The 26,286-nt window shown below is 43.3% G+C and overlaps 2 protein-coding genes across 3 annotated transcripts; both read right to left on the reverse strand.

Annotated features, from left to right (window-relative positions):
* Positions 1 to 306: 306 nt before the first annotated feature.
* On the reverse strand, positions 307 to 12,549 carry dhx34 (DEAH (Asp-Glu-Ala-His) box polypeptide 34). The gene is made up of 16 exons (XM_031863761.1): positions 11,544 to 12,549; positions 10,648 to 10,959; positions 10,133 to 10,387; positions 9,923 to 10,025; positions 9,460 to 9,677; positions 9,183 to 9,357; positions 8,725 to 8,918; positions 8,519 to 8,620; positions 8,137 to 8,400; positions 7,701 to 7,874; positions 7,425 to 7,530; positions 6,682 to 6,788; positions 6,160 to 6,426; positions 5,875 to 6,060; positions 1,805 to 1,949; positions 307 to 577 (listed from the first exon to the last, which is right to left on the reverse strand). The coding sequence occupies exons 1-16, from the start codon at positions 12,234 to 12,236 to the stop codon at positions 435 to 437; spliced, it is 3,444 nt and encodes a 1,147-aa protein (XP_031719621.1). The 5' UTR covers positions 12,237 to 12,549; the 3' UTR covers positions 307 to 434.
* A 961-nt stretch (positions 12,550 to 13,510) lies between these two features.
* On the reverse strand, positions 13,511 to 24,765 carry st14a (ST14 transmembrane serine protease matriptase a). Of its 2 annotated transcripts, XM_031863683.1 has the most exons (20): positions 24,544 to 24,765; positions 24,216 to 24,438; positions 21,323 to 21,482; positions 20,589 to 20,719; positions 20,396 to 20,466; positions 19,677 to 19,843; positions 19,481 to 19,516; positions 18,661 to 18,895; positions 18,115 to 18,257; positions 17,918 to 18,021; positions 17,677 to 17,789; positions 17,455 to 17,591; positions 17,264 to 17,368; positions 17,053 to 17,160; positions 16,844 to 16,960; positions 16,411 to 16,533; positions 16,051 to 16,234; positions 15,278 to 15,549; positions 14,744 to 14,880; positions 13,511 to 14,406 (listed from the first exon to the last, which is right to left on the reverse strand). In XM_031863683.1, the coding sequence occupies exons 2-20, from the start codon at positions 24,258 to 24,260 to the stop codon at positions 14,248 to 14,250; spliced, it is 2,547 nt and encodes an 848-aa protein (XP_031719543.1). In that variant the 5' UTR covers positions 24,261 to 24,438; positions 24,544 to 24,765; the 3' UTR covers positions 13,511 to 14,247. The 2 variants fall into 2 exon arrangements, with proteins under 2 accessions (XP_031719543.1, XP_031719542.1); XM_031863682.1 differs by having other exon boundaries at positions 24,216 to 24,765.
* Positions 24,766 to 26,286: the final 1,521 nt, after the last annotated feature.

Raw genomic sequence — 26,286 nt, forward strand, 5'->3', positions numbered from 1 at the left:
TCTGACTTTGTGCCAATGTGCTGCTTTGAGGTGTTACATATCGTGGGTTTGTATCATTATTAAACCCTCACTCTATATTTTAAATCGGTGTCTTCTTCTCTCTCACATGTGCATGTCATTAACTTACTGCGCCTTTTCCCTCACAATGGATGAAAGTTGTGATCTATAATTATTCAACAATGCTACAAGGAATTTGAGAATAAATAGGAATTTGTTGTTTTGCTTTGTTTGGGGGAGTAGATTTTACAAATGTGGATATTTCCTAAAAGAATAGAAAAAATAAACCCAGTGACCATTATAGGAAAGTAATATCACTTTAATAAAATTCCTCAAGTACAAATGGAAAGAAGAACGGTGACACAAATGTAACAATATCTGTACTCGACAGAACAGACACATGTTGTGAGTAGCTGTTCTTTAGATGCGGAAGTCAGTTACTTGGCCGAATACATGTGCTGCCTTTTGTGTTTGAGGATCTCAGTGGAGGTGAGGGTCAGGTCTTCATCACACACGTCACAGTGATAAACTCTGGTGAGACTGGACACTGAGGAGGAGCCTGCCTTTCCACCTTCTGGCTCTGAAAACACAAACCCACAATTAGCCTCAGATTATTCCTCTCTTAACAAGTGTCAAATCAGCTGGTGCATGTGTTTAAGTGATCGAATACCAACAGATGCCTCAAAATCAGGGTAGGAAATTTACATATTTTTTTGGGGGCAATTTTTGCCCCCACTGACTGAAATCCAGGGGCATTTTCAAAAAACTGGGGGCACTTTTTGAAACTTGTGAAATAACATTTAACCTTTGTTCAAAATAATAAATATACATATTTAGGCTTACAGTATATGAGCAATTGTCATCAAATGGCAATAATAGGACTATTAGGCAGTAGTCTACAGATTCAAAGTGTTTTCTTAGATTTTTTGAACAAAAAACAAACATAAATCAGATCATATTCAATTTTATTCTTATTTCTTTGTTGTTATTTGTTATTATTACACATTTTTGAAACAACTATTAACAATTATTAAGTCAACGATGCCTTGATTACATATACATCAGTCATTGTATGGAATTATTGAGAAAAATATTTTTGTAGCACCTCAAATATTGTGATATTACCCATTTTTGTCCTGAACTTATGCATTAGTCATTGTGTGGAATTTTTGAGAAAAAGATTTTTATAGCACCTTAACAATTTCAAAAATGTGCCATTTGAAGGTACAAATTCAGTTCCGAGTTTTTGCTCCATAAAATATCTTAAGACTGTCAGTCAGGTATTATTCATTTCCAGCAACCCTCAAATCAAAGAATAAAGACACTTTACGCACAATTTAGGTGTAGTTTCCCTTTAACTCACGAGATGCAGGTAGCATGTTTTATACTTAATGTGAATATAATTCATTTAATCTAATTTCCATTATGCAATATGTATACTTTGTTGGCATCTTATTCTGAAAACCGGATGTTCGTCTGAAGAAACCGGATGTTGTCTCACGTTAATCTTTTCGTTAACTTTCAAAGTCCTTCGCTCGCTCCCGATCTGTTCCGTTTGAATGCGTTTACCGTGAATTTCAGCATATAGGTGCACTAACATGTAAGTGTCTACTGAGTTGACCGTAGTCACAGGTCTGATTAAGAAGCGCTCCATTTATTTATTCGTTTAGAAAGTTCGGGGGCATTTTTTGCCCCTCTCCTAGTGATATCTGGGGCAAAATTATATTCCTTAGGGGCAGTTTTGCCCTTTGCCCTCGTGTATTTCCGACGCTGCTCAAAATGAATATCAACATAAGAAATTGCTGACCCTCCTCTGGCTGCTGCTGTTCTCCTGCTGGCCTGCAGGAGGCCTCGTGCTGCATGCGTTCCAGAGGAGTCAGCGGCATGTAGAGGTCACAGTTAGGACAGCTCCAGAAAGTGCGTAAACACTCACTGTAGAGATCCTTTGAGTCCTGCAAATTATAAAGTGGAAAAGATCAAAGACACATTTTTTGTCAGATGTGGCATTTGTTTCAAGTTAAATGCCTTTATTAACAAGGAAGGCTGAATGATTTAATTACAAAATTCTACATATTACTTCAGGGAAAAGCTTAACTAGCTAGCAACTAGCACTGTTAGTGGTAGATATTTTGTTGGGGAGTTAAACTCTTCTCCATCCATCCATCCATCCATTTTCCACCGCTTATCCGGGGTCGGGTCGCGGTGGCAGCAGGTCAAGCAGGCCGACCCAGACCTCCCTCTCACCGGCAACATGTTCCAGCTCATTCTGGGGGATCCCGAGGCGTTCCCAGGCTAGCTGGGAGATGTAATCTCTCCAGCGTGTTCTGGGTCTTCCCCGGGGTCTCTTCCCAGTTGGACGTGCCTGGAAAACCTCCAGTGGGAGGCGTCCAGGAGGCATCCTAATTAGATGCCCGAACCACCTCAGCTGACTCCTTTCGACGCGAAGGAGTAGCGGCTCTACTCCAAGCTCCCTCCTGATGACCGAGCTCCTTACCCTATCTCTAAGGCTGAGCCCGGCCACCCTACGGAGGAAACTCATTTCGGCCGCTTGTAGCCGCGACCTTGTCCTTTCGGTCACGACCCAGAGTTCGTGACCATAGGTGAGGGTAGGAACGTAGACTGAGTGGTAAATTGAGAGCTTTGCCTTCCGGCTCAGCTCCCTCTTCACCAAGACGGTCCGGTGCAGCGCCTGCTTTACTGCTGCAGCCGCACCGATCCGTCTGTCGATCTCCCGCTCCATCTTACCCTCACTCGTGAACAAGACCCCGAGATACTTGAACTCCTTCGCTTGAGGTAGGCACTCCGTCCCCACCTGGAGGGAGCAATCCACCGGTTTCCGGCAGAGAACCATGGCCTCAGATTTGGAGGTGCTAACTCTCATCCCCGCCGCTTCACACTCGGCTGCAAACCGCCCCAGTGAATGCTGGAGGTCACGATCCGAGGAGGCTAACAGGACCACATCATCTGCAAATAGCAGAGAAGCGATCCCGAGACCCCCGAGACTGACGTTCTCCGCCCCCAGGCTGCGCCTAGATATCCTGTCCATGAAAATCACGAACAGGACCGGTGACAAAGGGCAGCCCTGGCGGAGGCCAACACCCACCGGGAACGTGTCTGACTTATTGCCGAGAATGTGGACACAGCTCCTACTGCAGTCGTACAGAGACCGGATCGCCCGTTGTAACGGGTCCGGCACCCCATACTCCCGCAGCACCCCCCACAAGACCCCCAGAGGGACCCGGTCGAAAGCCTTCTCCAAGTCCACAAAGCACATGTAGACTGGTTGGGCAAACTCCCAGAACCCCTCCAGTAGTCTTGCGAGGGTAAAGAGCTGGTCCACTGTTCCACGGCCAGGACGGAATCCGCACTGCTCCTCTTGAATCTGAGGTTCGACAAGCGGTTGGAGCCTCCTTTCCAGCACCCTGGCATAAGCCTTCCCCGGGAGGCTGAGTAGTGTGATACCCCGGTAATTCGAGCACACTCTCCGGTCCCCCTTTTTGAAGATGGGAACCACCACCCCGGTCTGCCATTCCATGGGCACTGATCCCGACCCCCATGCGACATTGAAGAGGCGTGTCAGCCAGGACAGCCCAACCATGTCCAGCGCCTTCAGCATCTCAGGGCGGATCTCATCCACCCCTGGCGCCTTGCCACCAAGGAGCTTTTTGACTACCTCAGCGACCTCTGCCAGGGATATGGGTGAGCCTCCCCCTAGGTCCTCAGGCGCTGCCTCCTCTGCAGAGGACATGTTGGTCGGGTTTAGGAGTTCCTCAAAGTGCTCTTTCCACCGCCCGACGATGTCCTCCGTCCGGGTTAGCAGTTTCCCCCCCCCTGCTGAGAACAGCCTGGGAGCCGTCGGATGGTTTGCCAGAACCTCCTTGAGGCCAACCAAAAGTCCTTCTCCATGGCCTCCCCGAACTCCTCCCATGCCCGAGTTTTAGCATTCGCGACCACCGCAGCTGCAGCCCTTCTGGCCTGCCGGTACCTGTCAGCTGCTTCAGGAGACCCCTGGGCCAACCAGGCCTTGAAGGTCTCCTTCTTCAGCTTGACGGCTTCCCTCACCTCCGGTGTCCACCACCGGGTTCTCGGGTTGCCGCCACGACAGGCACCGATGACCTTCCGGCCACAGCTCCTAGCGGCCGCGTCCACAATAGAGGCTTTGAACATGGTCCACTCGGATTCCGTGTCCCCAACCTCCCTCGGGATGTGTGAGAAGTTCTTCCGGAGGTGGGAGTTAAAGACCTCCCGGACAGGGTCCTCCGCCAGACGTTCCCAGTTCACCCTCACTACACGTTTGGGTTTGCCGGGTCTTTCCAACCGGTTCCCCTGCCATCTGATCCAACTCACCACCAGGTGGTGACCAGTTGACAGCTCTGCTCCTCTCTTCACCCGAGTGTCCAAGACATACGGCCGCAGATCAAATGATACGATTACAAAGTCGATCATTGATCTCCGGCCTAAGGTATTCTGGTACCAGGTACACTTATGAGCCACCTTATGTTCGAACATAGTGTTCGTTATGGCCAAACCATGGCAAGCACAGAAGTCCAATAACGAAACACCATTCGGGTTCAGATCGGGCAAGCCGTTCCTCCCAATCACCCCCCGCCAGGTTTCTCCGTCATCGCCCACGTGAGCGTTGAAGTCCCCCAGGAGAACTATGGAGTCGGTAGGCGGCGCCCTTTCCAGGACCCCTCCCACCGACTCCAAGAAGGCCGGATACTCTGAACTGCTGTTTGGTGCATAAGCACAAACCACAGTCAGAGCCTTGCTCCCCGCAACACGTAGGCGCATGGAGCTCTCCGGGGAGAACTCCAACACAGCGGCGCTCAGCCGGGGGCTCGTGAGTATCCCCACTCCCGCCCGGCGCCTCTCACCCTGGGCAACTCCGGAAAAGGACAAAGTCCAACCCCTCTCCAGGAGCTTGGTTCCAGAGCCAACGCTGTGTGTGGAGGTGAGTCCAACTATTTCTAGCTGGTATCGCTCCACCTCCTGCACCAGCTCCGGCTCTTTCCCCGCTAGCGAGGTGACGTTCCACGTCCCTAGAGCTAGTCTATGCCGCCGGCGATCGGCATGCCCGGGCCTCCCGCCCGACCCGCCGCCCGGTCTGCATAGCACCCGACCCCGATGCTTGTCCCTGCGGGTGGTGGGTCCACAGGGTGGCTGCTCCATGGTGTTTATTCGGGCTGAGCCCGACCGGGCCCCATGGGCAAAGGCCCGGCCACCAGACGCTTGCCTACGAGCTCCACTCCTGGGTCTGGCTCCGGGAGGGTGCCCCGGTTTCCCTGGTCCGGGCGAGGTGGCTGTAGTCCGTGGGCTAACTATCATAGGGGTTGTTTTGAACCGCTCTTAGTCTGGGCTCTCCCCTGAAACCTGTTTGCCTTGGGAGACCCTACCAGGGGCTAATGCCCCGGACAACATAGCTCCCAGGATCACTGAGCCACTCAAACTCCTCCACCACGATAAGGTGGCGATTCACGGAGGACTCTTCTGTTTTTTTTTTAATACTAACCTGTATTTATTCAGGAAAAATATGTCGCCACATGACCCTGTTTTACATTCATACATTAGCACAATACTTCACATGGAAGCTTATCTGTTCAACCTGTAGTCTGATGTCAACCAGCAGCTCTGCTGGGGCAGTTCGGTTCAGCTGTTGCGGTAATGTGGAGCCCCAAGCTGTAACATAAGTTATGTCCAGGCTACCTCTTTTCAACACCGATCTCTAACAATACACAATTTCCCACAAAATAAACATAACGGGAATTTCATATCCAGACGTGGGACAATTTTGCTAGCAGCTGTAACATTGATTTTCCGTCTCCTAACTTTTAGGAGAAGGCTCAACTAGATTGCCACTGTTTCAGACAGACTTACAGCCAGACTGTTGTAGTTGAAGAAGCTGGCGACACGCAGGCCTCCTTTAATGGGGTCCGGCTTGGCCTCGACTCCTGGAAACAGCGGGTTTACATCTTTGGTGTCAGACAGATCAGACTGAGACTGAGGGCCGATATACAGGTTCTGGGTCTGGAAAGCTGTGAGTCGCCGTAGGCTGTAAGTTACCTGGGAAGAAAGGTAAGAAGTATATTATTAATAGAGTATATTAAATGAGAATGTAAAGTGCTTCATACTGTAACCACCAAGTCAGCACTGCGTCACTACCTCATTGTAGAGCAGGAAGCGGACCAGGCCTTCGCTCAGCTTCTCCATGACTTTGCGGGACACCCCCTGGACTGCAGGTCCCCCCATTGTGCTCTGTCCCAGCTGGGCCAACAGGAGGCGCTCCCACTCAGACCGGAGTGTAAGAGCTGTGGACAGCACCTTCAGGGCCTCCTCTGGCTCCCTCAGCTCCAGCTCCAGCCAGCCGTCCACCACCAGACGCGTACAGTCAGCGTTGCTGTCCACAGAGTTTGCTACCAGCAGCAGAGCCTAGTGAGCACACAGACATTTAATACTACTGCATGATGCATGAGTGGACCAGAGCTGGCAATATGGGAGAGATCATGATACAAGAAAGATATGTTGCCTAAAACAATGATGGTCTGTGACACACTATGAGTTTCACATAATATAGAAATACGTGACTATGTAAGTAATTAATAATACAAACATTTGTGTCGAAATCTAAAAAAAACATTTAGCAATTAGTGGTGGGAAGGGGTACATCCCACATCTGGTACTAACTTGCAGTGCTGGAACCCGCACGCAGTTGGACAAATATGGCTTGTTGGTCTCCAACAGAGTGACGAAGGCTAGCAGCTGGTGTCTGCTGCTGTCCCGCCTATCGGGCCCTGTCGGCAGGAAACAAAGACAAAGAGGGAGAGACAACAGACACATGATGAGAGACGTGCACAAGAAGAAGAGTGGACGGAGCAATTTGGAGTGCAATACAGTTCTTTAACTGCAAACACATAAGACCACTGCTGTTCTTCAAGTGCAGAACAAGTAGTTGGAAATATTGTTTTTGCAACATGAAGAAAAATATTTTGGAGGAAATGGGCATGAATTTCAAAGAAACATCACAAACAACCGATGTGGTCGACTCTAGAATCAAAAGTGATTTCCAGAAAGACAATTTTTTGGTTAGTAGCTGATTAATAATTTAAAAAATCCAGACAGTGCTAACGATATAAAGTGTGAGTTTAAATATCTCGTAAAGTTGAATTTCATAAGTGAGGTTTATCTCCCATTGCAATGTAAAGGTGTGTTTTGTTCTCATGAACAGTAAATGTCTACAAAGCACGACTCGGTTTTATTGCTGTTCATTTTCTTTTCCAGTGGGAGAAAGTTTAAATTATGTTTTTGTGTTATCCCGACAGTGTTACCTTTTTTTAAAGTTTTGTCTTTCACAGCAGAGTTATGAGTTTTGAATATACCTACAAATCTACATGTAGTACTTTTGAAAGGAGTTGTTAAGAGAGGTTTACCAATTTCTCTGGTGTCATCCTCGGGCACTTGTAACACCTCTGGGTCGCTGGCAAACACGCTGGTCGGGTGGATCACCACTCCCTGCTTATTCCTTGTGTGAAACACCTATACATTGGAAAATCACAGAGGGAAAGTGGATCAATACGACACTATAGAAACAACTGGTTTACTGACACACACACACACACACACACACACACACACACACACACACACACACCTTTATTGCATCATCTAAACTTAGAAGCTAGGGTGGGTGCAGCAGGAGGCCTGACCTGGTCGGAGTCCTTGCGGGTGGAGTTGTGTTCATCGGGCAGTGCCAGCTGAGGGTAGAGGCCGCGGCAAAGCAGCAGCTTGAGCAAAGCCTGCTGGCGGGAGGACATGTCCTGACTGATGCTCGCCGCCTCCTGCAGCTCCGACACGTTGTGACGCAACTTGAACTTCACCTCCTGTTGCAGGCCAAACAGCACCACAGAGAGATCACTGATCAGTGTAACTGTGCCAAACACAAACATATCCACCTCTGTAAAGATGACTAGCCTTATACTATTACTAGTGCTGGCCTTTTTCCAACTGTCATACAAATGTAGTATCCAGTCAAGTATACCTCAAAATAGCACAAAGAAAAGTGGACAGAGTTTCAAGTTGAGTGTTAAATGTTGGTGTTGAGGTTTAGGGTGCTTTGGGTGTAGCAACCTTTGCCCATGTTACCTGTATGTCCAAGTTCTGTCCTGATCCCCCCTTGTCCTTCTTGCCTTTGCCGGCTGCCTCTGTGTCTGATCCTGAGGAGAACTCTCCGCCCTGGCCCTCGTCCATCCTCAGGACTTTACGTCTGCTGCTCTCCTGCTGCTCATGATCTCTCTTCATCTGATACAGCTTCCTCCTCTCCTTCAGCCTCTCCCTACGCTGGCCGCGGTCACCACCAGAGGGAGTGCTGCTCTCTGATTCCAGCAGGCCGTGGCTCCTCAACAATTCCTGTGAACCAGAGAGGAAGCTCATAAAAGGTAAAATAGTGATCACACATCAAAAAAAATTGTCAAATGTTTATTTTATTTTATTTTTTAATGTGTGAACTACTGTGTCAGTTGCCTACTTTGAACTGTCTGCGTAGGTTGACCATCTCATATAGACGCTGCTCCTCCAGGCCTCTCCTCCTGCACCACTTCCTTGAGCCACCACCTCTCTCTCCCTTCACCTGTTGATGAACAGTTTTAAGTACAAGGAAGACCATCTTATATCAAATCTGGCTATTCCGTTCATGTCAAAAAGCCGATGTCAAACGATGTTTCCACTACTGACCTCCACCCAGGCATTGAAGGTGTTGAGCAGGGTAAAGGGGTCCCCGTGGTTGCTCTGCAGGGGCTGGCGTGCAGTGGCACAGTCTGGGTTGTGCTGTGAGCTGCGCAGGAAAGGCGACTGAACACTGAGGGCTGCTGCTACTGTCAACACGGGATCCACCAGGTTAAACAAAGAGCCCAGCACCAGCATCTTCCCTGAATGAACACAAACACACACACACTTACCTAAATCTAGCTGCTACTGTGTGTGTTGCAATTTTAAACTCCAGTACATCATGGACACATTTATTGATATTTTGTATACTAAATTTAAGAGAAACCAAGCCTGAAATTATGCAATTTAAACTTTATTCAACTGTTTACCATCATTTTGAGTTCTGTTGTCAGCTTCATGTAAACAATAGATGAGACAAAGAACACTAAAAAACTACAACACAAGTTTGGTGAAGGGAACCTTACCTATGACCACATCCACAGGCAGTTGTGCCAGCAAACTACCAATAGAGGTCAGTTCACCACGACTGTCCAGCGCTCCCTGCTGTTTCAGATAAGTAACTGCAGTCTGGATACTAGCAGCTGGAGGTGGATCAATGAAGACAAAAGAAAGTGGATCTCCAAGACTCATGCTCTTCATCTGCAGAAACAAGACAGCATGAATAAAGCTAAAATGTAACTATGGAAATTGAAGAATAAAAAAACAAGAATTTCCATCCTGCTTTCTATGGGGTATTGTCACCTGAAGAATGAGGGAGTCCAGAGCCACTCTGTGGATTTCAGGCACCGGATAAGGTGCGAAGGCATCGTAATCGGACTCAGCGTACAGGCGGTAACATACTCCTGGACCTGTGCGACCGGCTCGACCTTTCCTCTGCTCAGAGCTGGCTCGGCTGATCCAGAACTCCTGCAGACGTTGCATCTTGGCCTTCGGATCAAAACTCATCTCTTTTACCTTCCCTGTAAAAGAATGAATGACAAAACAATCCATTTGTGTGGGTGTCATTCTACTTCTGAGCCGTGTATTGTTTCCCCCCCTTCTTTACTATTTAAATTTAGAAACCATTTTCCCCCCAAAATTCGGCAGATTTGGTATCTTTTGAACCTTTGGGATCTTTTGGGACAATGATTGGCTGCACAAAATTAGGTTTGTTAAGATGGATCCATTGGTAGTGCCAGCTAATTAAAAACTACTAGTGCCTTACCTGAGTCTACGACAAAGCGTACTCCATCTATTGTAACTGAAGTCTCAGCAATATTGGTAGAGATGATGCACTTTCTCACTGCAGGAGGAGAAATGTCAAACACCTGAAGAATAAACACAATGGCAGAGAATTAGAAACTGGTAAACCATATCCAACCTATCAGCTTCAAACATTGTATGTCCACTCCAATCCAAACAAAGATGACTGTGCCTTATCCTGCTGGGCCAGTGAGAGCGTGCTGTGCAGCGGCAAGACAATCCAGCGACGTGTGTGGGTGGCATAAACCTGACAGGCCTCCTGGATGGTGGAGATCTCCGCCACACCGCTGAGGAAGAGCAGCAGGTCGCCACGCTCCTCTGGAGGGTAGCGCTGATCGATGCCCTGCAGGATGCGCAGGTAGGGTCTGGGATCCAGTTTCTCGGAGCGCGAGGGCTGCTCCTCAGTCGGAATGGGCTGGTATATCACCTTAGTAAAGGAAACATGAAATATGAAACCCTGAAAACATTGAAATATTCATTTTGGAACATCATTACCAAATTGAACGCTCAGACTACCAAGAATACATTCAAACGAGCATACTGAATATTTTGAACTCCTGTTTTTGTCATTGAGTCCATTGCTTAGTGCATTGGTCTTTGAGCATGCCTACATCAAGGCCCAGAAAACTAATATCTTCAAGTGAGAAGTTATATTTACATCTGTGATGGCCGCTGTCCTCTGCTTACCTGTATAGGAAACAGCCTGCCTGGTACCTGCAGCACAGGAGCACCACCGAAGTAGTCAGAGAAAAGTTTGATGTTGATGGTGGCTGACATGAGGATGAGACGCAGGTCTGGGTGGTCAGACAGCAGGGAGCGCAGGACCCCAAGAAGGAAGTCACAGTGGAGGTGCCTCTCGTGGACCTCGTCCACGATCAACACCTGGTACTGAGACAGCGTCCTGTCCTGCTGGATCTGTCGGAGCAGCAGCCCCTCAGTCAGGAACAGCAGTTTGGTGGCCGGGGTCCGGGTGGTCTCAAAGCGGATCTGGTACCCCACCTGTAAAACACGACTGCCTTTTGTGAGCTTAGTACTTTATGCGTTTACTATCGAGTCAGTGCTGAAAACAAATTAAGAGACTATATTTGACTAAAACTGCAAATAACACACATTCACACATTATAGAGTCAAGGGGATATCTTCAAATTTCTAAGATGGTGTAAAAGTACTCTCATTACTCAGAGTGGCCCCTTTCAGAATCAGATATATTATATTATTGGATCATGAGTGGTGATGCATTAATGTGTCACTTTTATGTTACAGCTGGTAAAGGTGGAGCTCATTTTAACAACTTAACATACTGCTGGGTAGCTTGTGAATACCATGGGATCAATAAAGTCATCTTAATCGATAATTATACATCATATGTTATTCGTTGATTGTATTTTGTATTATTGATCTGAATCTCGAAAGTAACTGGTATCAAAATGTACAAGTAAACTACAATATTTAGGACAATATTTCCCTCCGAGTTATAGTGGAGTAGAATTCTGACTTGTTTTTAGAATATGCTTGATAAGTCTACAGTCTAGCTGGAGCTTCGACAAAAGGTAAAAACCTTCACTTGACCGTCCATGACAAACCTTTGAGCCATACTGATTGAGACTCTCAAAGCTGACCCTCTTCGCGAGGGATATACAGGCGATACGTCGAGGCTGAGTGCACGCGATGTGATTGAAGCCAGCTGAGAGAAGATACTGAGGTACTTGGGTGGATTTCCCACAGCCCGTGTCCCCCGCCACCACAACCACAGGGTGAAGTCGCACCAGCTCCACTATCCTGTCCCGGTACTGGAAGATGGGCAGGTTCTTCTGCTCCCGGCGAAGCTTGGCCAGCTTTCCAAAACTCTGTCTCTGGCTGAAGTCCAGGAAATGCAGGAGAGCCAGGCGGCAGTCGGAGATCTCCTCACTGCCTGGACCCGAGGATCTCTGCCTGCCTCTGTGCTCTGACTTCCCAAGGCGCTCCTCGACATCCCTGGTGCACACAGATACATTGATGCGGTAACGAGCGTCATACTCTTTCGGAAGGCCAAGGTCTACCTTTCCCGTGCCAGTCTTTTTCTCGTCTTCTCTGTCCTCTTTTGCTCCTGACCCAGACACGTCCCTCTTTGTTTTAAACCTTTGGAAGCGGTCAAAAAAAGACCAGAACTCTCTGTGCTCCGGGCTTCCAGCCTGGATGTAGTCATGTCGGCGGAAAAAGACCTCGTCCAGCTGGGCTCGGCACTGCGGGCTGTCCCAGTCCCAACTCCGGCTGTCTCTCCTTCGGTCTGAGTCCATATTTATTGTAAAATATGTTACTCGCCTTCACCACGGAGTTTATTCACAACTAATAAATTAAATCGACATGTATACGGCTTTGCCAACACGTAGCAGTTAAATAAGCTGATCCGTCTAAATCGGATATCTATAACTACTACATCGATTTCAAACCGTTTTTAATGTTTTGAATCCACGTGTCTGAGACAGACACAGCACGAGTCCTTAACATTGTTTTGAACCTCTACATCTATGATTATTGGACAAGAATATGTTACGACTGAAAGAAAAGAAACACCGATGAATACAAATAATTATAGAAACTGCTGCGAAAACCAGGGGAACAATAATACGGTGGGACCGTTTCCGGTCCGTTGTTAAATATCTTCCGGTTAAGTTTAGATTCAATTGTTTTTTGTTCCGGAGTTGATTCAGATCTGAATACAAATATGTCATTTCATTGTAATCAGAAACATAATCCATTTAATTAAAAATGTAATATAATCCAATCCGTTTGGACCATTCAAAATCAAACATTGAGTATTTTGTTTAAATACACGCAACAGAGGATAATGGAGACACGTATGAAACGCAAAATAAAAACACAAAATATAATTTGCAAATGGTCCAAAATTAGCACTTCTTTCGGACATCCCATCATTTCTCTATTCTGCAGTAATGTCCATCACATAGTGTCAATCTCTCTCCAGTCTCTCCTCAGTTAGTTTAGATTAGTTTATTTGCACAATAAAAAAAACACGAACACAAAATGTATATACATAATATGACTACGTAATATTGATGACAAAGTATCTAAACAAAGTATAGGATGTATAGTGAACAATTAATTATCAACTACAAAAGACGGAAAATGTGAGTGTGTGTGTGTTAGGTAGAAATTGGTTTATACAGCTGCATTAACTCCTAAACAATAGTGACGCTTTGTCACTATGAGTGAAACAACTATAAATACAATATAGAAAATGATAGTTCTGAAAAAACATCCTGCTGAAATAGACACACATGGTCTACTTCAGCAGGATAAAACATACATTGTAATGAACATGGCAGAGTGAACAAGACAATTCAAATATTAATTCAGTTTAAGTAAGGCACAATGCAATGTAAATAGGTTGGATGTTAAGTAAAGTGATCAAAAATCATTCCAAAAAAATCAGATGAAATACAGAGCATGAAAAAATAAGTGCAAAGAATTGGAGGTTATATATTAGAAACATTTTATTTAAAAACATCTGCTATAAAACCACATTTACACAGATTCAAGACAAATTAAACTGGAAAGCTAACATTGTACTGGATGGAATAGAGGCAATGTCATCATATTAAACATGAAAGCTTATACTCGAACAAAACCAAAATTTGTTCATGCCGATATATTTTATGCTGATAGAAAAGCAGTTCACTGTTAATATAAAATGCCATCCATGATGAGAAGGGCAATGCTTTCCAAAGAGAACAATCACATCACTAATAAGATGAGTAAGATACCAAGCCATAGGAGGTAAAATGGAACGAGCTTGCTGTAATTTAGATTTTTAATTTACAAAATTCAGAACAAAGACAAGGAAAACTGGTAGGACATTCTTATATCTACTGATAAAACACAAGACGCACAAATGCAAGGACGCACAATTTATTCATGTAAATAATAATAATAATAACTTTATTGTGTATATGGGTAACAATCACACTTAAAATCTATTTCATGTGCGGCACATAACATTGTTCTCCATTTAAAACAAGCTTAAAAAACAACAGCAAAAAACAACACAAAAATAAAAACTTTATTTACATTTAAAAACATTTCATCATCCCCACCCTCATAAAATCACAGTCATAAAATATGTTTCAATTGCTTTTCAAGCATTTTCCACTGCAGCTGCGACTGGGAGTCAACACCACCACATCAGCTGGAAAGTCAGATCGGTGAAGCAACAATCCGTACTTTGGTACTTGTCATCAGTCTGTGTTCATGTCAATATGACCTTGTTAAGGCCATGCTTTCAGTGGTCTACGCTCCTGTCTTTTCTTTGATCCATCCACGGAATTTGGTGACTGTTGTGTAGATGCCAGGTTTGTTCCTGCGGGCACAGCCATCACCCCAACTGACCACTCCTGCCAGGAACGTACGACTCCCGGACGGACTGGACAGAGGGCCGCCAGAATCCCCCTAACAGAGACGAATACAGGTACATGTGAGAGTTACTACATGGGGGCAGTGTGGGGCATTTTCTTGTCTCTCTGCCCCGCATTTTCCTCCGACACCACCTCCTTCTCTGCAATTTTAAAGTCAGAAATGTTTTTTCCCCATCCTATGTCATCAATGCAATGAACTGAACATGCCTAACACTATATTATCACCACAGTATAATTGACAACCGTTACATTCCTAGCTAATTGTCAAATTTACATGTTGATAAAATATTCATATGCCTTATTTGGTAAAACATTTGGGGAGAAAGCTGAAACAATAAGAAAGAAAGCAGGGCAGCATAAGGTTTAAGTACCTGACAAGCATCGACTCCTCCGGCCAGCACTCCGGCACACAACATCCGAGACGTGATCTGCCCTCCCATCAAATCGTTGCACACAGAGTGGTTGATGATTCGGACCTGGGCCCTTTGGAGCACTTTTGCAGCAAATCCTGTATCACAAAAACAACAGAAGGACACCATCACGCTTATGTTGAGGTCTAAATGTCATGTCATCAGGTTGGGCCTCTAAAGTAATAATGGCAGGCCATCATCAGAGAAAAGTTATAAAAGATATAAAAATATGTATTCACATCTACATGACATCTATCTGTCAGCAAATATAGAGCTAATACAATTAAAATATCTTAGCAAATTATGAATACCCAGTATACAACGGAGCATCACCATCAACAAAATTAAAAACTAATTGAATTTTGATATTCTTTCACTCACTGGATAGTTACTTCAGCTTAAGTTGGTCTCAACATTTATTCAAATGTTTCAGTATTAGTGGCTACAAGTATTCATCAAAATGAGAAATACAGGGTTTGCTTTGTGAAAACTCACCTCCTTCTCGAGTGGCGCCCCACCCGGTGATCCACACAGTGCTACCCACTGGAAAATCATGTTGGGGAGCCGGCATACAGATGGGCCTGATGTAATCCGAGTATTTGACAGGACTGTCCAGCTCCATTAGGGCGATGTCATGGTCATAGGTGCGTGCGTTGTAGTTAGGGTGGGGTATGACCTTCTTCAGGTTCCTCTTCACCACGGATGATCCAATATTCCCCTGAAGGTGAAGGCCAAGGTAAGCTTCCCAAGTGCCGGGCTGGGAGAATCTGAAGACATGTACCAAAACAAATCGCAAAGTTCATTCTCATTCTACGAAAACTACAGACAGGCACAGCATGTGGCACAAGCGTCACATGAGAAAATATGTACAATAAACCTGAGTGTATGTGATGACTCAGACTGCCTGCAAAATAAACTGAATGTTTAAAAGCATTTACAATATATTTATAAATATTATATTTTGTATAACTAAATATTTTAATAACCATTGTGATATAAAAATCCCAGTGTCCAGTCACCTTCAGAGAAAATGCATAAATATCAACCTACATCAGAATATGTACCGTGTAAAGACCTAAAATATCGAGATGTTATTTCTGACGGCACATCTGCCAAATAAAGTTGAATTTTCACCAGACATCTAGACTTATTCTGAAAGAGCTGCGAGCGTGAGCTCTGATTTCATACATAATGGCATATTGCAAAAAAATAAAAAATAATGATTTCTAGTTGCCAGTGAGAACATAAAACACAAAGTAAGATGCTACCTTGTTCGAGCGTCATCTTGCACACAGTGGGCAGCAGTGACCAGCCACATTGGACTGATGATGGCTGCTCCACACACGTGACCGAAACTTTTGACGTGGAGGCTGACCTGCCAGGGAAACTGCCCTTCATCTGCATCCTCACCACCCACAATACGCGACGTCTTGAATATACTCCTCCCGCAGTCTGCAACGTAATCAATCAATCAATCAATCAATCAATCAATCAATCAATCAATCAATCACAGGGCTGGCTTGTTGCAGCTTGTTGTCGTGCCTGAAGTGGTTGGAAGTTCACATCTGTTTTATCATACAAGCTTAACAATGCAGATTGCATCCGCTGAGGTTTTCATTGGGACATACCGCAATTCTCCTCGTCAGAGCCATCTTCACAGTCCGGTGTGTCGTCACATTCTGGGTTCATTTTACTGATGCATTCATTGTTTTTACATCTATAAGTGAGATCACTGCAGCTCACATCAGTGCCTACGGAGAGAGGGAGGGAAGAAAATTCAAACTATGAAACGGGCCCTGTATTAATTCCTTAAATGTAAGGGGGAACTCATTTCAGAATCATCAATTATGTGTTCCCTAAAATGTTTTCGTCACACATGTGCAAACATTTTAAACTGATAAAGACATCTTCACATTTGGCTCTTTTGCAGCTACATGCTCCAGTTTGTTCACATACTGTATATGTTTATTTATGTCTGCCATTTAGTGCTGAGCAGATAGTGTACAGTATAAGTGACTGATGTCTGGAGATATTTTTTGCAGTTTAGAAAAGGAGTCTTACCTCTCCCACAGTCGAGTTCATCCGACCCGTCCCCACAGTTGTCTGTGCCGTCACAGCGATTCTTCTCGGAGACACATTTGTTATTCTTGCATGTTATTTGTCCGGATTTGCATCCACCTTAGGAAACAAAAGACATAGACCAGCATGAGAAAACTGACCTTCCAAAGCTCATGTTAAATTCATCCTCCATGAGTGCAAACGGGTCTTACCACAGTTCAGCTCATCTGTGAGGTCTCCACAGTCATCTACGCCATCACATTTCCAGAACATGGGCTTACACAACCCATTCTTACAACTGATAGCCGATGAGTTGCACTCTGGAGGAAAACACAGTTGAACTCACTTTGTGTGCCAACAATGTAGAGAATAATTACACTATTGATGTTGACTCCTACTCCTGAGTATATTCAGAGTACTTACTGCAGTTTAATTCATCACTCATGTCTCCACAGTCATTCCAGCCATCACACCTGAGCGCTGTTTTAACGCAGCGCTGATTTGTGCACTGGAACTGCTTTGGACAAGCTGTGGATGACATGACAGGGTTAACACAAGATACACACTTGCTTAGTGTCAAGAAATAACCATTAGCAGAACGGGGAGTCCCTTACGGTCTTTGACGTCAATGGCCTCATACGATGCCTCAAAACCTCGGTCCACATAGGAGGCATCAGACATGAACACCACGCTCATTGTGTTGGTGTTGCTGGTTTCTGTCAATGTTCCGTCAGGCTTTTCTCCGCACAATCTGAGGATGACGTGCACAGGTAGTGGGACATCTGCTCTGTTATGCAATTCCTATGTGGTTTTAAGAGATACAAGCATGGACTCACCTCTTTTCGTTAATCTCCACGTAGTCCTTGCGACAGTCCTTAATCTCCTCCTGCCCGGACTCAGACAAGAGGAACTTTTTGAACGTCACCTTCACCGCCTTACCAGTAGGGACCTTAACGATTGACAGAGACGAGTAAAAACTTACTGACATGGTGACATGTGACCTTCAGAGGAGCATAACTAAACAGAAACATATGATACAGCCGTGTATAACGTGTCGATTAAGTGCTGTCGTCTCACCTGGATCGACCACTGACACGAAATTCGCGGAGGATAGTAATTTGGGAAGTTGGGAGAAGTGAAGGTGCCTTTTTCACCTGTCAGCTGGCCACCGCATTTCGCACCTGTTAAAAATACATGTTGGTGTCAAGATTTGTCCAAATATCAAACATTTATAGTGCAGCTCATAACAAAGAGGTTCAAACATTAATCCCTACCTTCAGTTTTGCTTCTGATTTGTGAGACTTTTGCTCTAAAACCTGGGTAGTTCTTCTCATTATTTGAGGCCATCGTCACCAGCATGACATTGCCAGAAGACAGAAAGGCCAATGGTTCACTAGGGGAGTAGTACCCACACATCCTGAGGAAGAAAAAACAGACAACATACATTTTCTATATGCACTGTTCACTGATGTGATGTTATCTAGTTTCCAATTTGGTTTAAATTGGCAAGAATGCCACTAATGACTTCACATTCTTTCATCTAATTTGCTCCCATATTTAGACTCTAAACTGTCATATCGCAATTCTGATTATTCTGTGTCTTAACCCAGGCAATGATAGGCAACTACACCTTTGTACGCAGTATAAGTGTACATCAGAAACACAGCATCTGACCAGCAGAGGGCCTTACATACTAGATGTAGTCCTCTCTATCCCAATCAAAAAGAATATGCCACTGCATGAAAATAAGAGTACAGAAGGCTGGTGAATTATGTATCTCCTTGAAGCTGTATTTAGATGAGACCAAAGGAAAAACTCACTCTCCCATAACACTGCTTTCGATGACCGTCAGGGAGTCGTAGATTTTGAGAAAGTCATTCTTGCAGTTCTCTTCAAGATTCATCGTATCAAACTCAAGCTTGATGATGTAGTTGGGGTCTGCTCTCAGCTGCCACTGGATGAAGGTGTTGGGGGGATATGGACTGTCAGGGAAGCCAGGCGACTGGATCTGCCCGATATGATTGGTCTTTGTATGTTCTGTAAACTTCAAAGATTCTGAGACAGAAACAATGACTTTGAGAAGTGTTCCCATTCAACTTTGTAAATCACAGGACTGCAGTAGCCCAATTATCTCAATGCAAATTGAATTACAGACTGTCAAACTTATTCTGATATCACTGGGCATGCTCAATTTCAACAGCTGTCTAATTTGTACTTTAGTATATACAATTTTCGGAATATGATGAAACACTGTACTTAAAGTAAACAAGTCACAATGACGCTTTTGCCAAATAGAGAGAAGAGTTTCAGCCCTGTACACTCCTTTTAAAATCTTTAACAACAAATTGGATGCCCAAATATGGCTCAACTACATGTTTATCATGCCAGTCAGACTGCTATTTTCTGAAGAGTATAAATTACATAATTTCTAATTCTTGCTGGGTAGAAAGATAAGTGGCAAACAAAAACCTATTTGTTATCTGCCAACTATATGTCAGAAGAATGTAACAAAAGACGATCAATAATGAGTTCAGCTATGGTAACATGTTTCAAACCCCATGAACTATGTGGTAAGACACATTTGCTGTTCTCTACTTGCATGGATGAGGTGTCAAAAATAAGATTAAGATGAGCACTTACTGGCGAATGATGTTGAAACCAGTCGGTCATCAAGTGCTGTGAGATGAAACAAATGACAAATAACTTAGATGAGGATGCTGACAGCAAAACAGACAGAACTTGACATTCTACAACAAACCATAAGCAAAACAGCATGATGGGTTATGGACTGAATCACAAACAATGCCAGTTTGGCCCTCAGTTGTTTTGCCTCTACCTGAAGATATCACATCTTCAAGGACCAGAGAGTTGCCGGGTCTGGACATGAATCGCCGCTCTTTGTCCACTAGCTTCTCCAGTGAAGACATGGCTTTGTCAACAGATGCCTCTTGGCTCGTAGGGACTTTGAACTCGGACAGGTAGTAGGCAACAACACTGCCTTCACTGAGGGCAATGAGACAAGAATGAAATAGTGCAGAGGCGGAGCAAAGTAAAACAAACTAATTGTTACTTCTACTATAAGGGTCATACAGATGTATGGTGTGTATGGCTATATCAATGCTCTTATTAGTCTTTTATCAAATACTGGAAATTGGTGTATGCAATATAATGTCTCTTCCCAACCACAGCTATGTAAAAATGGTCTTTTGAAAAATGTGTTCTTCCCAGATTCTATGTTACAGACTGATACAATTTAAACTACACTGAAGTGAACAGTAAACCCAATCTATTTCTGGTGATGGAAATCTTCACATTGGCATTCAAAATCTTCTGAACTTGCAATTTAAATAACAGACAATGTTGGAGATTAGTTGGTGCTATTGGATCTGCATGCATGCACACCAAAAAAGAGGAAAGAAAATCACCATCCAGTGAGCTAGTTTTCCTCCAAATGTCATTGTTTTTTTTGCGATATTATGCTAACCAACACACAAACAGACAAACAGGAAAGGAAACATGGCCCTCTTGGTAGAGGTCATAATGAAGGAGCCTTACCTGAATGCCTGAACTGTAGAACCAACATAGTATTTGACCAACTGTGGACTTTTGGCATAGATGGATTTAAGCTGAAAGAGACAAGAGCAGCATCACAACAGAGAATGAATGAATGAATGCGGTTTGAAAACACTCAATTCCATTTTTGAGGAGAGGGCAGTGTTGTGGAGGCCTGAGCAGCAGTCCCTCTCACCTGTGAAGTCACTTTCTTCGCCAGCGCCTTGAACTCGGAGCTGTTGGAGTCCTCGTAGGCCTCTACGAACGCCTGGTTGGTGATCCGCATGGAGCCGCTGTACATCTTCTTGAGTCGCACATCTTTACGGACTGCAGGATCACATAGACAAGACTGAGGTTACACACCCACACTGCGCAGCCTATTTTATCTCTGAGCCGTGGTTTTGTTAACTTTTATCCCTAATGTGTCAAAAATCTTTCGATTTGTGAAGTTTTAAGTCCCCCAGGTGTACTTGTTTCAACTGATGGAGCTTTAACCCCTCCTCCTAGCTTTTAGCCATTTGCATGTGCAAATAATCAGACAGAATAAACAGAATTTAACTTGCCCAAGAACATTCATCAAAAACTTGTACATTGTTAAAAATATATTTCAAAACTTCAGCAGATTTCAATGAAATACAGAGGAAAGTCCTAATGTGGATCCAGTAATTAAAAACACAAGGGCCTTCTTAAACTATTTCCTCATCATGTATTACATTAGCTTGAATAAAACCAATCTGGCAACTCTAAGAGCTCTACAGAGGGAATATAAAAAGTACACATATGCAATGTATCAAAAATAATGTAAACACCAAATAAAAATGACTAACTTTGAAAAATAACTGTGATAGAGTTACTTCTTTACATCCTTTTTCATGAACTGTTTGCTATTGTGTGCCATTATCAAATGAATATCAAGGAAGGAGTTCTTACAGTGGAAATGCCAGACCAGCAGTCCGGTCATAAGAGCAATAACGGCAGCAAAGATCACCACACCGATCACAGCCCCAACTTTCCCAGGACCCTTTTTCTTCTCAAGCTTTTTGTTATCCGATGCTGGCAGAAACTGGACAGAGGTGTCCCAGTCTTTGTCCTAGAAGACAGACAAGACAGTTTAATGTATGGATGAATGACGGATACATACAACTTAAGGGTCTATATTAAGATAACAACAACCTCAAAATATGAATTCCAACCATTTCACTGGAGCAGGAAGACATTTGTGGACATAAAGCTGCAAAGAAAAGAGTTTCAACTCTACCGGAGTAGATAATCAGCTGAAGATAAGCGACAGCAGCAGACAGCAAGTAGGTAGGCCTACTTGTGTATTTTAGGAATGCTCCCAGCCTGTGGTGACCTACCTAAGAGGTCCTCAACCAGATAAACTATGTTCTAATATATAACAAAATGTTTTTCTTAGACTAGTGGCTTTGTTAAGGGGAAGAAATCCGAGCCGGTTTTCATTCAAAATCGATTCACAAAATGGAAAGAACCGTTTCAGTATCTGGTGCTGTAAATGAGTAAGAAGGGAACTTCATGCATGAGTCACGGCCCCGTGGTTATCTTAAAGAGGTGAGACGGAGGGGGGAGGGAGTACAAAGGTTTCACCATGTAAAATCCTGTCAAACCTGCTGGGAACAAACCACTTGCTGATCTGTAGTGGAACACAACAAGTTTCTTTGTGTGCTCACTGTACTGTAGTAGAAAATTAAAAAAGGTCCCTGTTGAACTGGACAACTTCACGGGCAAACAAAAGATCATCTTAAAAACTATGGGATGTTTAAAAAAAGTCTAAAAAGATTCCCGAGGCTTTGAGATTTTGTACCTGCAACAACCGGTTTCAATAACCGAGGACAACAGTCTCTCTGCCTGTATAAACCTGATACTTTGAATGAGAAGGAATTATACTGCAACTATGACGACAAGCATTTGTCTTAAAAGAGCAGGTTTGAAATCTGTCATTCCCATTTCAAAGGCGCATTGCAGAGTCTGTGGAATAGATATGGATATGCATGGCTCTGTGTTGTTTCTTAACCAAAATATTATTATGTGCGTCACACAGTTACTGCCAAAGGTGTTTTTTGTTTTTTTTAAAATACCAAGCTACAAATTAAAAAGGGAAAAAGATTTTAAGTTGAGAAACAGCGAGAACATGTCAGAACACCTAATCTACATATAAACAAGATGGAGCTTTCGTGGCAACAAATCATTTTTTAAATAACCAGAATTGTGACTCATAACTCTTCAAAGGAACCATAAATATTAACTGATCAAGTATACATTGTTGTCAGCTTTTTAACAGTATTCATACAGTTCAATCAATATAATTACAATTAAAAACTAAAATCTGTCACACAAAACTTTAAAATAATCAAAGTATATTCCTTAAAATGTCAATTACCTAATGTGTAACAGGAACCTGGTTATTAATCTCGGTGACAACAGAAATGTAAATCTTAATACAAACCATGTAATCAATAACAACATATTTAAAATGCCTTTAATTATTACCCAGCCTCACTGTCAATGACCAAAAAACACTTGGCACAGCAACTTTACTCCTCAGATCTGCCCCACTGTGTCCTAACAACTCCTCTGATTGAAAATTAAAGGACAAAATGCCTTTATGTTTATCCATATCACATTGTGTGTGGAGTAATCACGAACAGATGTTAGTGGACAGAATTGAAGGACTCAAGTGAACAAGTCACAACAGAGCGAAGGAACTTGGAGGAATTCAGGCATCAGGCCCTCGATGCCTGCCTGCTTTGCTTGCTGAGGACTTTCACTGATGAAGCTCAGGGAGGTTCTACAGAGAGAATCACTATTTGAAAAAGGTTTGATCCAAAGCTTTGAGTCGGTTTAAAGCTTTGGGGTTTTGGAGCATCACTTACGTCATACCGCAGGTGGTAAGAGGCTTCAATCCTTTTTTTTCCCCCTATTGAGCCAACTTCTTGGAAATTAGGCCCCATGCAGAGAAAATGAGCTGGGCAAGTGCAGCCTCAAAGGGCTCGTTTGTTTGCGGAATATCTCAAAAACCTTTTACATTTACAAGGACGTTTGGTAGAAAGTTATAGCATGGGACAAAGGACATAAGATTTTATAAAAAGTATTTCTAATATTTTCTGATGAACTACTGCTTTTACTTGAATGAAAAAAAGATCCGACATATGCATATGTGTAGGCCTTTATTGATTTCTTGTGTTAAAATTACACACTTTTGGGGGGTTGTGTAGTATTTGCAAATCTAAAGATTACATTTTTGGGCTTTCTTTTTTTTAAACGTAGGAATAACAAGTTTAAAAGCTCGCCCAGAAATATACAAAATTAAACTCCTGGCAGAGGCTCTAATCAGTACAGAACCAGAAGCTTGGCAAAGAAGTGAAAGCAGGTTTTTTCTCAGCTTCTGAGTGCTGGATTTACTTAGTAACATGTTTGTCCTAAGGCCAGCCAGTGTGCTGGTGATAAGACTGGCTGAGACTGTAGATTTGTATACAGTGTTGTGTGTACCTGTAGAATGAACACACAATTAACCTTTCTACTTCATGTCTGACGGTTTTGCTATGGGAAGGTTAATTTACCTAAAGATCACACTAACTTTGACTGATCTCTTAAGTTAGACTCTGCATTCGTTTGTTTCACTTCCTGTTAATGCTCGCCACTGTCACACAAATATGCGCCAATGTTAGGAAAGCGTGTCATTCAGGAAACACCCAAACTCTTTCCCAAATCACGAACATTAAATCAATATTTAACAGGTTAAAACAAAGCATCCGCCCGAGCTAGATGACCTATAGGCTGTACAGAAATCCTACAAGTTTCTTACCGACTTTGGGGTGTATCTCAGTCCACTGTCCATGTAGTCCATCATGTCACAGCTAGACTAATAAGGCTAAAATCAAAAGGACCTAAAAACAGGTGAACTACTTCTTCTCTTCTTGTTTATTTATCGTAGTAGTCTCTGGTGCGTCCACGGGCTGTTTTCCGAGGTGAACCTACAGGCCTTTGGTCGCCGAGAGATGATTATTGTGTTTGTCAACGAATTCAACCTGCGAGCACAAAACAAAACAAAGAATCTACAGCGTTCAGGTTACAACGAAGAAATATCTTCTGGTGTCTTCAAAAGAAGTCTGCTCTCCGGTCGATGTGCTCACAAATGTCTTGTCAAGCCCGAATATGTCGCCCGTGAATCCTACGGGGAGAAACTGGACGAGACGGTGGAGAGAAAAACTCTTTCTGAGAGCTTCAGGTTTCTGCGGGCGTGTCTCCCGCACCTGTCGTGACTTCCTGTTTACCTGCCACAGGTTGGTGTGTTTTTTTTTTTTCTAATGACCCTTTATGCGAAACGACTGCAGAAAAATGAAATAAATAAAAGCACGCAATTAATTCTATTAGAACACTGACAGTGCTTGGAGTTCACAATTTGTTGTCGTGTTTCGAAGCATTTATAACATTATATATCAACCTGGACACAATTCAAAAGCGCTGATTGATTAAAATACAAAAAAGATATGTGAAGATGAAAATCTGTTCCTTAAATATTAATATTTATTCATGTTGTGATGTGTGAACGTACATGTGTTCAAATGGCTTGGTATGTGTGTGTAGATTGGAACCGGCATTTGTGAGTAGCCAAATTACGCACAAATCGATTTTTTATTTGAAGATCACACATCTGTGAGCATTTTGAGACTAATTTCACACCATCAATCTTGAAGGTACAACCTGATTTGAGTATCAGTACTATGACTGTATCCGCGCTTCTGATTCTTCTTAGTTACATAGATTGTGCAATGATACTGTAACGGACTGAAGACATATAATGTTAACCGGTTATGTTAGGTGTTATGGTGTTTACAGAAAGTGTTCTAAGATGTTATATAAGATTGGTTCTTGCATTTACGGAGGTCAGTGAAGGCCTCATGCCTGGTGGGATGTTGTGTTTTGTGCTGGTAACGAAGAGAGTTAGTCTATGACCGGGAGCAGATGGTTAAAGATGTTACAGAACGTTAACAGTGTTGACTGTTTGTTGGCGTAGGCTACAGCCCACAGTAGCCTGTGTACTGTCCGCAAATAAATACCCACAAGAAAATAACGTCTCGTAGCTTTCCTGAGTAAGGGTCGCTACAATACGATGACTCACTCTTGAGTCTCTATTTTGGTTACATTCATGATGAGCCATAAGTTTCTGTCTCATAAAATAGCATCCTCCTCAAAACGGGAATCCCCCCTAATCTGTGGGGAATGAAATGGATCAATTTCTGTAAGAGCCATTGTTGTATTGTTTACAATTTTTAGTATTTTATTTTCATTGCAAAAGTAATGTGTGTTATGCCCTTTAAAATGTTTAATATACAATATAATGAAGGTAATTGGTCATGTTGCAAAATATGCTATGATGTGTGTTTTCCCCTATTGTTATCCTCTAGTCCAGAGGTCTTCAACAGGGGGTCCGCGACCCCTAGGGGGTCCGCGGAGGTACTGCAGGGGAGTTGTGATATTTATATTTTTATTATTATTTATTTTTTCCCACACAATTGTTATGAGTGAAAATGGATCGTTTTGTAACTCTACCAAAAAACATGAATCTGTATATTATTTGAATAGCTTAGTATTGAATGCACAATAACAAGGTATGTTTATACGTGGCACTAGGCCCAGTTCAATACATAAACACAATTGTATACAATATACAGTGGGTACGGAAAGTATTCAGACCCCTTTAAATTTTTCACTCTTTGTTTCATTGCAGCCATTTGCTAAAATCAAAAAAGTTCATTTTATTTCTCATTAATGTACACTCAGCACCCCATCTTGACAGAAAAAAACAGAAATTTTTGCAAATTTATTAAAAAAGAAAAACTGAAATATCACATGGTCATAAGTATTCAGACCCT

This window comes from Anarrhichthys ocellatus, unplaced genomic scaffold (genome assembly GCF_004355925.1).
Source record: "Anarrhichthys ocellatus isolate YVR2014 unplaced genomic scaffold, GSC_Weel_1.0 scaffold29, whole genome shotgun sequence".
Lineage (NCBI taxonomy): Eukaryota > Metazoa > Chordata > Actinopteri > Perciformes > Anarhichadidae > Anarrhichthys > Anarrhichthys ocellatus.